The sequence below is a fragment of the Sebastes umbrosus genome, chromosome 4, assembly GCF_015220745.1.
Source record: "Sebastes umbrosus isolate fSebUmb1 chromosome 4, fSebUmb1.pri, whole genome shotgun sequence".
NCBI classification, from domain to species: domain Eukaryota; kingdom Metazoa; phylum Chordata; class Actinopteri; order Perciformes; family Sebastidae; genus Sebastes; species Sebastes umbrosus.
The window spans coordinates 34435197-34448174 of NC_051272.1; the positions used below are offsets into that span (position 1 = coordinate 34435197).

Sequence of the window (12978 nt, forward strand, 5' to 3'; positions counted from 1 at the left end):
GAATTTTAGTGTTTCATCACAAAATGTCCTCGCTGAACTGCAGCGGAGGGAAATGTCCTGGTAGTTACACACACGCTTGTTGCCAGGTCACAACACCAGCAATAAACTACACACACTAAGATACTCAGGCCGCTGAAGTCCCATATTAACTCCAACTGAACTTCACCATGTTGCACATTGTGTCCTCTATCTCTTACAGTGTAGTCACTTCACAGTCAGTATGGACAAATAATTCTTTCAACATACATGTGAGACGTGTGCGTATTGCAGCGAGACACCCCAAGCAAAAATATTGTTTTTCATGCACTGGTCAATTTGGAGATTTTGGGCTATTTTACTTCCATAACGTGTCTTCTTTCAGACTAGTGGAAAGAAAACATCCAAAATAGACATTTGGGTGTTTATTTTATTACTTTGTCTATTTGTGTCTGTAGATTTCTCCTTAAATTCACCAATTTGTTCACCACGGAGGCAACTAAGTTTTCTTCTAAAAATTCAAGGTAACAGGGTGAGTAGTTGATATACAAACGATCATTTTGGGGGGTGAAATATTCATTTAAACATTCTAAGAGGAGATACATTATGAAATCTTGAGCTGCATAGGGGTTTAATGGAGTTAAAATTGTATTTTTTTTATATATCGCCAAAAGTATAAAAGCAATAAAAACAATTATTTTTTTGCAAATACATTTTACTCCTCACTTTACACATTTTGCCTTACCGAACCACCTTTATTGATTTTGTGTGGCATGAACTGTACCATCATATGTTACCTTAAGTAAAAGTAAACTTTCTTTTAAAAATGGTGTCTGTGTGAAATTTCTGCCGATGACAACTTAGTATTTAAAAGCCCCTAAATACATATTTTGATATGAATATTGCTTTGAGGTGTAGGGCAGATAACAAACATGTTCTATGTCAGGTAGATGGAAAACTAAAGCCCTTTCAGCCCCCCCACCTGTGAAATCAAGATTCGGCCCCCGTCACAGTGTCAGAGAAAAGAAGAAAACAGGTTTAATTTCATTTCAGTTTGAACCTTTTACACTCCTTTTCTCTAATACATGCCTCTTACAAAACAACCTACATATAGTTTTTCCAAAAAAGCAACTGAGAGGGCACTGAAATCATCTTTAATAACTGCAGTACTGGACCTGTACAGTTATGTGGACATCTTTTGGCAGCAGTGTGTCGCCTTCACCTGTGGATTGAAATTATTTTATTGAGCCGCAGGCGGCGGTAACGTACTGCTCCGACACACGGGACAACACGTACAACTGTCCGTTTGTCATCAGGGTGAAGTTTAAAGGTGGTGTGTGTGTGCTCCAGTGCTTCTTGGAAAAAGTGTGCCTTTGTCAGGGATGGAGAAGAGCATAGATGTACTACAACATACAGTCATACATATCACCTGGAATTTACACATCCATAACAATAATGATACAAGGGTCGAGAATCAGAGCCAGAATTATACGGTATAGCAATAATAATAACAATTATTGTTCTAAAAACTACACTTATGTTTTCATCTTTTCTTTCTTTCTTCAAAAAAACAAACAAAAGAAAAGAACCATATATTTATATTTATATACTGGAAGTTCTTTAGTCTTTTTTCTTTCCTGGTTTTCTGACTAAATAGGTCACTTAAATATTTACAATGATTATTTTACAACCATTGGCCCAGCCCACTGAAGATACAATGTTCCTTTGAGTTTGTCGAGAATAAAAAGCGCGCAGACGGAGAAGGAGGGATGAGGGAAGAATGGTCCCAGTCAAAGGTGAGGGAGGGAGGGAGCAGAGAGGATGGATGTGGGGTCTCCAACCTCACACTGGGAGGATGTACGGGGTTTCCTGCAGCACTCTCAGGGGCTCTATTGGGCTCCAGGTCCTCCTACCCCCCATGCTGCAGGGGGCATACAGGGTCATCCATCCCTTGTTACAGGGAGGATTTACTGCCCTGTCTTCCTGGGACATCACACTCAGTTTGTGTCACTGTTTGGTTTCTCTTCCTCCGCGGCTCCCCCCTTGCCCTCCCTCGCCCCTCCCTACATCACCAGCAGCTGTCCCAGCACCATCCTGAACTGCTGCGTGCAGCCTGCCAGCTCCCTCACCCTCTCAGTCATCTCCCTGGCTGCTCCAGGTGAGGGGTACTGCAGCGCCGCCGTCTTCGTGCTGATCACGATGTCTTTGAGTTTTTCACAGAGGGTGTTGCTGCTCTGGGCCACCCGGGCCCTCACATCGGGAGACTTGGCCTGGCGCGACAGCGTGTCGCCGATGAACACCAGCTTGTGCGCGCTGAGGATGACGAACTTGCTGTGCGCCACGAAGATCTTGGGCGGCTGGTTGGAGTTGACCGCGGTGAAGAAGGCGTCGATGGCGTTGGTCACCGTGGTGACGTTCTGCTCGCACTGCTCCTGGTAGAAGAGGAGGAGCTGCCGGTCGCCGTTGCACAGCTTGGCGCAGGGGGGGGGGCCTCCCGAGCCGTTCTGGGCCTGTTGGTTGGGCAGAGGGTGGTGCGGGGACGGGACCCAGCCCGTCATGTCGTTGTTGATCGGCCGGCTGACTTCCTGCTCTAGCCGCTCAAACTGTTTAATCTGGAAGAAGAGCAGAGGAGGAAGGAGACGGTTAATACTTGATAATAAGTCTATGATTCTAAATTAAATATATCTTTTAGTTTTAGACTGTTGATCAGAAAAAACAAGTCATTGAAAACATGACGCTGGGCTCTGGGAACTATTGATGTGCATATTTTATAGACACACAATTAATCAGAAAAATAATTGCTGGATTACTTGATAATGAAAATAGTCGTGAGTTGCAGCGCTAAATACTTCAGGCTGTAGGTCACACTGACACTCATTAGAGAAAAGCCTGACACAGCTCAGAAAGGTACCGCACCAATCAATGAACATTTAGATGAAAACATGATCCCAACCTTTGATAACATCTACTAAATGTAGGCAAGAGTTCACGGACGTAGGATTTGGTAGGGACATGTCATGTCTAGCAATCATTTTGATCAAACAATTAGAATATAACCACTGTTTTCTAAGTGAGGAAGACACCACCAGAGACCAGAGTCCCAACCAGGGTTCTGTGTCTGCCAGATGGTCTGAAGGGGAAACTACCACATCAGAAGAGCAATAACGTCATGCACAGCAGACTATAGGGCAGGTACTGTAAAGTTTTTCTTCAAATATTATGACTTCATTCCCATTAACTTTATTTTTGTAATATTACGACTTTATCCTTAAAAATATTACGACTTCTCCGAGAACGGATATGCGGGAAATGTTTTGAATGTGCAGATAGTATTGAACTCGAGCAGAAATCTTTTTGAAACACACGAGCTTTAGAGTGTTATATAGTTTTTGTGTGCACGTAAAAGATCTGCAAAGTTACAAAGCAAAGCAAAAAAAGATTAAACATAATTTCTATTTCTTATCTCAAATTTAGAAGAAGTGCATGTTCCCACAACAATATGTTCATGTTCTTCGAAGTCTGAAAGCCTGGATTGAATCATAGGAAAACTGGTAGTAGAGAGAGTACGCTCCAAATCTCCACCACTGATGTAGAAGTGTTTACGTCAGTGGTTGGCCAGTAGATTTGAGGTAATAAGACTGTGGTGTGTAGGTTAACCCCCACAACTCCACTGACCGGGGCATAGATAAGACCCACAGTGAGGGAGACCATCTGAGGGAGCTGAAAAATGCTGATTTCTGTGTAATCCAGACCGGTGGTGAGTCTCTGTGTCCGTCGGGAAAAGTAGGTTCTGTTGTGTTTATTTATAGCTTCAGAGACCGACTGTAGGAGCCGATTGGTAGAGAGGGAAATACTTCAAAAATCAAACCTCCACCACTGATGTAGAAAAGATGAGAACAGAGTAGAAGAGAATGGAGACCTCTTGATGCTGCTGCAGTGTTTACTAATGTATATGTGCATGCTGCAATTACAGGTTCCATTAGTTCCATAGTTTCCATTAATTATGGCATACAATTATTAATGAATTATTTCTATCCCTGTTTTTATCTTCATTCTATGTCTATTTTCCTTTATTGTAAAATAAGTGAATATGTCACAGTTGTGTGTCGGCCAGCTTGTTTTGGATCTGTCCCCCAAGTGGCCGAGCTTTGATTAAAGCACCTTCAGTTATTATTATTATTAATAATAATAGTTATTATTATTTTTTTATTATTAAGGCCTAAATGATCATCTATGTTCACCGTCTCACACAAACACAATCACATCACACAACTAAGAAAGTGACAGTGATGGACTGAGGGACGGAAGGAGGAGGACACGCACGCAGACAGGCAGACAGACAGACAGACAGACAGACGGGCAGACAGACAGACAGACAGACAGGCAGACAGACAGAGACAGACAGAGAGACAGACATACAGGTACCTGTTGCTGTTCCAGTTGTGTCTTGTGTCTGATGATGTTGCCTTTCTCCAGCAGCTGTTTTTGGTTCTTCTCAAACTCTTCCTTTCCCTGACGGATCAACAAACACAGTTGTTACACCACTTGTACACACACACTGTCATGATTTCATCTCTCTGTGACTTTGTGGATCAGTAGAAGGATCAGCAGTAATACACCGCCTCTGTCTCCCTCTAGTGGTGACAAACAGGAACTTACACACAGACTTGTTTGGTAAAAAAAGATGCTGACTCCTCACAGGCACGTGTACTCATTCCTCATGGCTATGATGACAGAGATGCTGTGTAAGGACCATCACTACAGCATCACAGCTGCCATTCATATCCGGCAAGAGCAACAGCAAAGGTAGATAGCTGGAAAACCCCCAACTCAAAGTACTTTCAGACGCAGATCAACCACATGTCAGGAAACAAATGGAGCAATGACTGCTGACTGACTGATAGCATGAAGTATCGCTGTAGTTCAGACAGGCACTGTTCATTTCTTCAACAAAAACGGTGACGACAAATATTTGTTATGATGATTTTTCCACAAGTCACAAAGTCCTATCAAGGAAAACATCTCTTTCCCCTGTGATTACTATGTTGGGGGACCTGACTGATCTGAATCTTCCATCCCGGAGGATAAGGGGGTGTTGTTAACCTGACAATCACGGCTGCCAATAGATGCATCACATATAAGTGGAATCAGAGGATCCCCCTAATATTACTCAGTGGATTAATGAGGTAAATTCATGTGCTCCCTTGGAAAAAATAACCTATGCTATAAGAGGTAGCCCACAGTTTATCTATAGGATATGGGATCCATGGATTACTTATATAGAATCTACTTAACCTAACCTTTCCATGGTATTTATTTAATTACTGATTATTATTTTATATGTGCTGTTTCACTTAATTAATTAATTTGTTTATTTATTTAAAGTTTCTATCTTACTACCATGAATTATATTATTGTAGTACTTATTACCTTTCAATTTAACTAATTAATTAAATTATTTTTATTTTATTTTTTCTGTAGCTTTACCTCTCGAGGTGCGAGGAAGGTTGGACCTGTCTCTGTGTGGAGCGGGAAGCGATGTGTATGTGCGTATATACTGTATGTACATATTAAATGTTAAATGTAAATTATAATTTTTTGTATTATGGCACCAGTGTTATGTTTTGTTACGTTTGTTATGCTATGTTTGAAAAAAAGGAATTAAAAAAAAAAATTCCACCCAAAAAAAGAAGATGTTTCCACAACAAAACTAAGTTAAATCAATAGTTACTTTTGAAAACAAAAGCTACGACAAAATGTATTTAACAATTTGAAGTATAGAGGGCAGCTCAGAGATACTCAGTGTGAAGCTTGCTCAGATTTGTTCCAGATAAGCTAAAAAGGGTTTCATTTTGCAACTAGAAAAGTGTATTCACAGGTGTGTCTCCCTCCTCCCTCCCAAACATACAAGAGTTAAATCTCACTCAGTTGTCCCTCCCGGCTCCCTTACAGTCAAGATGGCGGTGGAGATAACAAAAACGGGGATTTATTCATCTCGTGTCGTGCCTAACTTTAGTGGATCATAACATATCGGGTATGGAATTAATCTGCAGATGCTCCGGTTCAAAATGTGACCAAACTTTATATGGATGTCAGTTTTTTTAGCCATAGCAAAGGCCAAAATGTGGCCTGCAACAGACTAGGAGAGGCTTGTTTTTAGCCTAGCCGATTAGCCGGAAATGCCTTTTGCTTTACTGAAGCAGTTGATGATCACTACCGGCCGGTTAGGAGGAGTGAGGAGTCAGCAGACAGATAAAACAGTCATTAAAAAAGGTTTTTAAAATAGTGTGAATCACCGCAACTACGAGAGGTCCTTGAGCATACTGTCATAAATGATTAGCTGTGGACAGACGGACAGACACACACATGACCAAATGCATAATCTCGCAACAGGCTTACAGCTGGTGGAGATAATGACTGGTTTAAACCATGATATGAGTGTCCTGACTGAAATTGTATGATCAGGGAATTGATAAGTGACAAAATATTTCTATCATAATAGTAAATATAGCAACAGCAACAACGATATAATAAAGTGTATGAATGTGTGTGTGTGTGTGTGTGTACCTGTAGATGTACGTAATCGTAGTCCTCCATCCAGCCTTCCTCTGTGGTCTCATACGGCCTGTCCACACCTTCCTCTTCCTCTGCAGCTGTAAACTTTGGCGGAGAGGGGAGGGGCCGCGATTGAATGTGCACCTTCTCCCCTCCCTGATAGCTCCCACTTCCTGATCCTGTCATGTGACCACTGCTGTCCCCCGGGATCGGAGGAAGCGGCAGCTGCTGCTGCTGCCGGTTGGTCCGTTTGAAGAGCAGCGAGGCGTTACCGTGGAGAAAGGAGGCAAGCTGCTTGGCGTCGTCTGGGATGCCCCGTGCCGTCATGATGAGTCGATCTAAGTCGTCCCCTCCCGGCGGCGGCGCCGAGAGCGCAGTGTGCGACCAGGAAACGGTATCTAAGCCCTGACTGTGTCGAATCAAACTCTGGAAGACCTCCTCCATCTTCCCCACCTGACGGCCCAGCTTGGTCTGCAGGGAGCGGTCCGTGGCCTGGGCGGAGTTCGCCACAGCGCCCCGGGCAAATTCCAGGAAGTCTCGGACAGATGAGCGCACCCGGTCGGCGGCTTGATGAATGGCCGGGAGGTTTCCTTCCAGGTGAGCGGGGCTTCTCCAGTTACCTGTGATGAATGACATCATGAGGGAAACGCTGGACTCAACAGCTTGCTGGAGGCGAGACAGACGCTCCATGGCCTGCTCCAGGTCCAAGATGAGGGGTTTCCCTGGAATGGGGCCAGGGGCGGGAAGCGAGGAGGAAGAGGAGGTGTCGCGGACAGGAACCATGTCCAAGGATGAAGCAGAGTGGTTGCTCCGTGTGCTTCCTGTGCTCGAGGCAGACAGCCGCTTGAAGGACAAGGTGAGCTCCTCACTGGTGGACTGGGCATCACGCACAACCTGGAAAACACCACTCAGATAATGTAGGCGCTATCTGGATTAAGGCAGGATGCAAATATGCTTCGCTAGCAGTTTCCTCCTGTTTCCTGTCTTTGTACTAAGCTAGCAGTGTTCATTTCCACCTGATTGAACTATTATCAGGCCATTAAATAGGCGTTATCAGTCGCTAAAAGCACCATCGATGTGGGTCAATAGGGGCCTACTACGCCTACTACGTTGTAAAAGTGAAAGCGAAACTTAAAAGCAACACGTTCTAACATATAAAACTGAATGAAACGTCACGTTTTAGGTAACAAATCTACAATTTATTTTGGTTTAAGCAACAAAACTACAACTTCTTTAGGTTTAGGCAATAAAACTACAACTTTTTTAGGTTTAGGACATAAAACTAGAACTTCTTTAGGTTTAAGCAACAAAACTAGAACTTCTTAAGGTTTAGGCAAAAAAATACACTTCATTAAGTTTAGGGGAAAACATTGTGTTTTGGGTTAAAATAACTATGAACACAAAGACGACTACACATTGTTGATTTCACACTCTTTTATACCTTCTTTCAGTGATCTACCATGTGAACAGATGACAAAACCTACTAATAGGTGTAGTAGGCCCCCATTCACCCACATCTATGGGGCTTATAGTGACTGATAATGCCTATTTAATAGCCTGACAACAGTCTAATCGGCTGTCATTTCTTCAGTACAAACTATGATGTGAAGTATTTGTTGAAATGTATAAACAAAAACTAAAACTAAGTAAAAAGTCACTTTTGAAAATGATTAAAATATTTGTCAAAAAAACAGAAACTAAATGATAATGTGAAAGACGAAAGAACAGACAAATGAACACTACTGCTTTAACGCAACGTCTTATTCAATGAAAGTTGACTGAATACAACAACGGGGGGACCACCCCTTTAACTGTCATACCTGCGGTGGGACATCGTAGATATAGTGGTCTCCCCTCTCTCCTCTTTTCTCCTCTCGTTCCCGGGGGAAGTCGTAGACGTCCTGGGCGGTGTGACCTCCGGTCCGCAGGCTGGCCGGGATGTCGTAGATATCCTGCGGGGCCTGGCTGACTCCGCTCCTGTCCCCGCGATAACGCTTGTCAGTCAGGATGGGCGGCGGGACGTCGTACACGTCCTCTGGAATCGGCGGCTCGTCGTCGTCGTTGAGGTTGTTGTGCAGGTACTGGCCGGGAGGGACGGGGACCGGCTTGAGTTTGGCAAAGTGGGGCGGCACGTCGTAGGTCTCCTCTCTGATTGGCTGAGCATCAGGGACGTCTTTACTGACAGACGGGGGGAAGTCATAGACCTGGGGAGAGAGAGAGAGAGGGACAGAATATAAAATATTATATGAAATATTAAAACAACCTTGACCACTGAGTTATATCGTTCTTTTGAACATGACAGTATGATACAGATACACACTCAAATGCCAGTATAAAACAATTTTAAAGGTACCATATTGTAAAAAGTGAGATTTTTATGTCTTTTATATTATAAAGCTAGTTTAAGTGCTGGATAAATACTGGTAAACTATCAAAACACACAATATAGGGAGAAATACACACAACCCGTATTCAGAAATTGTGTGTTTGAAACAAGCCGTTAGGATTTCTGTCTATTTGTGATGTCACAAATATACAATATATAGACCATTACACGGTTTTAAACATAAACATTCTAAATGTGTCCCAGTTTATTTCCTGTTGCAGTGTATGTGAATAACATCAGCTGACAGGAAGTAAACATGGACCCAAACCGTTGCCTAGCAACGCAATTCCGTTGAAATGCACTAAAACGGAGCGTTTCAGGCAGGGGGTGATTACAGGTATATTCAGGCAGACAGTACGAGGAAAATAAAGTTTTTTTTTAACATTACAGCATGTAAACATGTTCTAGTAGAAACACAAAATACAAGTATGAACCTGAAAATGAGCACGATATGGGACCTTTAACAAGATTGTCATGCTGCATATCTGTGAAACACATAAATTCACAGAGCCTTACCGTCTGCTGAGTACTTTTGTCTGTGCTTGCTGGGGTGTCATATATATCTTGACCACTAGAGGGTCCCTTCATCACCATGGGAGGAGTATCATACACCTGAACACAGAACAAGGCAGAAATGACATTTTGTTACACACATCATACTGGAGACACACGTGAACACATCCATTGGTGCGACGCTACGATATGACGTGACGAGAGAATGCAGCATACATGTGGGTGGGTAGGCCTGTATACCTGACACCACACTCATATTCAATCAGCGGTCTCATGAGTTCCACCTGTCCTCCAAACTCAGAGTTTCTGCAGAGAAGTTACATTCAAGACGTTTCAATACTACGTAGAATTCAATTTATCATACCAGCCAAATGATGTAAGTATAATGGGAAACCAGTAGGGACAATATGGCAGCAGTATATAACAATAACCCCTAATGATACAATTAGTCAATCTGATGCAACCTGGGCCGGCATAAAACGGATAGGTGGATTAAGCAATTACAAATTAAATTGCATTTCATTAATTTTGAGTTCAAGGCAAGAGCAAAATGTTTGACACTTTGGTGAATGAAACTTAAGACCTTTTAAAATATTCCAAGTTTAAAATTGAATTCAATGATTTTTAAAGACTTTATATTAATGTATTCTATTAGAAACTAATCTGGAATACAAAAGAAAGATATACGCAGGCATGATCACACACACACACACACACACACACACACACACACACACACACACACACACACACACACACACACACACAGAGTCATAAAACAAGGTTTAATAGTTGAATGCATTTCATCTACTCTCTTTGTCTATGGAGAGAGGAAAGGAAAGCAGCGCAGTGGGGATGAAGAGGTAAAGAGGAGTATGGACACAAGAGCGATGAAAAGGAGGAAAAGAAGAGAACAGAGGTGCAGGAAGAGGATGGAAAGAGAAAGATTAAATGAAGGAGAGGAAAAAGCACAGAAACAGGAGCAAAAGAGGACAGAGGGAGGAGGGGGGGGGAGGCAGGGAAAGGAAAGGAAAACAGAAGAAGGGGAGAGGAGAGAAAGAAAGATAGAAGCATGAATTGAGAAGAAACGGTAAAGAACGAAGGCAGAAAGGAGAGGAGAAGACAATGAAGAGGGAGAGGTGGAGAAACGGCAGAAAGGAGAAGAGGAAAAAAGGAGGTGAAGAGAGGGCAAAGAGTCGTCCCAGGAATGTGAACCGGTGTGGTTTTGGTCACATGACCACCTCTCTATGACACAGTACGCTTATTGAGGAAATGTCCATCTATTAACACTCGCTCCCTCAACCCTCCCTCAATCCTTTCTGCCTCTGACACACACACACACACACACACACACACACACACACACACGTACGCATATAGAAGCAGCTGGGATGCCACTCGGTGAGGCATTGGGGGGCAATGATAAATAATTAAACTATTAATTTGCAAACAAATTCACAAGTCAAAAATACATATAGCTGATAACATCATGGCCAGGCCGGCATCAGGGAGGCTTACCACCCTGATGATTGGCTCTACGAAGGGTTAACTCCCTCATGTTCCTACTGGATGAGGAATAGTTTCTATTGGTGTTTGCTGGCTTTGTTCCCGCCTCCTTTACGTCTACATGCAGCGATATAATTGCTGGAGTGCATTTTGGATGAATCTGAAACAGGGCAGTGCGTTTAGTCGAGAGGAGAGAGCTCGAGGCTGAGTGTTCTCTGTTAGTTTCCACCTCCGATGAAGAGCAGCGTGCAGACGCTTCCATAAACTTGTCTCACCCGGAGACCACAGTCTCAAACGGGGTTCTGTATCTGAAAGACGGTCTGAAGGGGATACCAGTGATCAACCTCCGGGTCTGAAAAGTGAAGCCAGTGCTGAAGTGCCTTAAACTTGCATTATTTATAAACAACAGCAGGGGGCGTCTCCTCTGGTTGCAAAAAGAAGTCAGATTGTATAGAAGTCTATGAGAAAATGAGCCTACTTCTCACTTGATTTATTACCTCAGTAAACATTGTAAACATGAGTTTATGGTCTCAATCTCTAGTTTCAAGTCTTCTTCAATACAGCATGATGTTCATTTAGTAAATTATGGTCCCATTTAGAGTCAAATAGACCATAAAGCAGGGGATGCTTTAGGGCGGGGCTACCTTGTGATTGACAGGTCGCTACCACGACATTGTCTGGTCTGAGAGTTGTCCGTGTTTCCGTCTTACAACTTTAACCCTTTCACAGTTTGTTTTCACTTCATGAAAGTTAATTATAGCCTTTTTGGTCACCTGAAAATGTCTTATTCAGAGTTCGGTTGTACTTAGCTCCACCCTCTCGTGTCACTTCTGGTTGCAAAAAGCCAACATAGCGACAGCCAAACACCAAGGCGGCGACGGCCAAAATGTCGAACTCGAGGCTTCAAAACGGCAGTCCACAAACCAACGGGTGACGTCACGGTGACTACGCCCTCTTCTTATATACAGTCTATGGGGGATACTACCATATCAGAGTTGTTCTTCAAATATTATGACTTTATTCTCATTAAATTATGACTCTATTCTTGTAATATTACGACTTTTTGAACATGAGCAGAAATCTTTCTGAAACACATATGAGCTATAAGTCCAGCGGTTTATAAACAAACTAAAATGAATCAATGTATCATTGAGGTGAATAGGAGCCACATGCACATTTAAAGAGGTTACTTCAAACTACTGGGGCATTAATACTACAACAATGACAGACAGACAGACAACACATTAACCTGTACTGTCTGTACTAGTCTGTGCCATTACATCCATTATATTTCATCGCAAAATATATTAGAATACACGTAATTATGCTCATGCCAGTGAAGCTAATTTGAATTTGAAAAGTGAGATTGAGAGAGAGACCATCACACAAGATGACACTCTTTCTTCCCAAACTGAATCCAAACCCAGCAGCCTCCATGCCAGCATGCAGTGAATGCAGACCATCTTCATTTTTCACATGACACTGGGTGAACCTCACCACTCCACTTTACCATTGATTTTCATTATACTATATCATGATATACTATATTCATCTTGCAGTATGGTACACTATGAATACTGTGATACAAAATGTGTACTTTGTTTCTACAGTATGGTGCACACCATGAAATGGATAACCCTGTTCTCACAATAAGGCACAGGTAGATACAGGTACAGGTAGCGTACAGGTACAGGTAGTTTACAGGTACAGGTACAGGTACAGGTAGCCTACAGGTAGTTTACAGGTACAGGTACAGGTACAGGTACAGGTAGCCTACAGGTACAGGTAGAGGTAGCCTACAAGTACTGGTACAGGTAGCCTACAGGTAGAGGTACAGGTACAGGTACATGTAGCCTACAGGTACAGGTACAGGTACAGGTACAGGTAGAGGTAGCCTATAGGTAGAGGTAGCCTACAAGTACTGGTACAGGTAGCCTACAGGTAGCCTACAGGTAGAGGTACAGGTACAGGTAGCCTACAGGTACAGGTAGAGATAGAGGTAGCCTACAGGTACAGGTACATGTACAGGTACAGGTACAGGT

The 12978-nt window shown here is 42.8% G+C and overlaps 1 protein-coding gene across 4 annotated transcripts in view; it reads right to left on the reverse strand.

Annotated features, from left to right (window-relative positions):
- Nucleotides 1–991: 991 nt before the first annotated feature.
- bcar1 (BCAR1 scaffold protein, Cas family member) overlaps nt 992–12978 on the reverse strand; it is a 96774-nt gene continuing 84787 nt past the window's right edge. For 3 of the 4 annotated variants that reach the window (XM_037766818.1, XM_037766820.1, XM_037766821.1), the window contains 5 exons: nt 9434–9529; nt 8352–8735; nt 6544–7425; nt 4396–4488; nt 992–2588 (listed from right to left, as the gene is read on the reverse strand). In XM_037766818.1, the coding sequence (XP_037622746.1) occupies nt 2040–2588; nt 4396–4488; nt 6544–7425; nt 8352–8735; nt 9434–9529 (2004 nt within the window). In that variant the 3' untranslated portion in view covers nt 992–2039. The remainder of the gene's footprint in view (nt 2589–4395; nt 4489–6543; nt 7426–8351; nt 8736–9433; nt 9530–12978) is intronic. The other variant, XM_037766819.1, reaches the window with a different exon arrangement.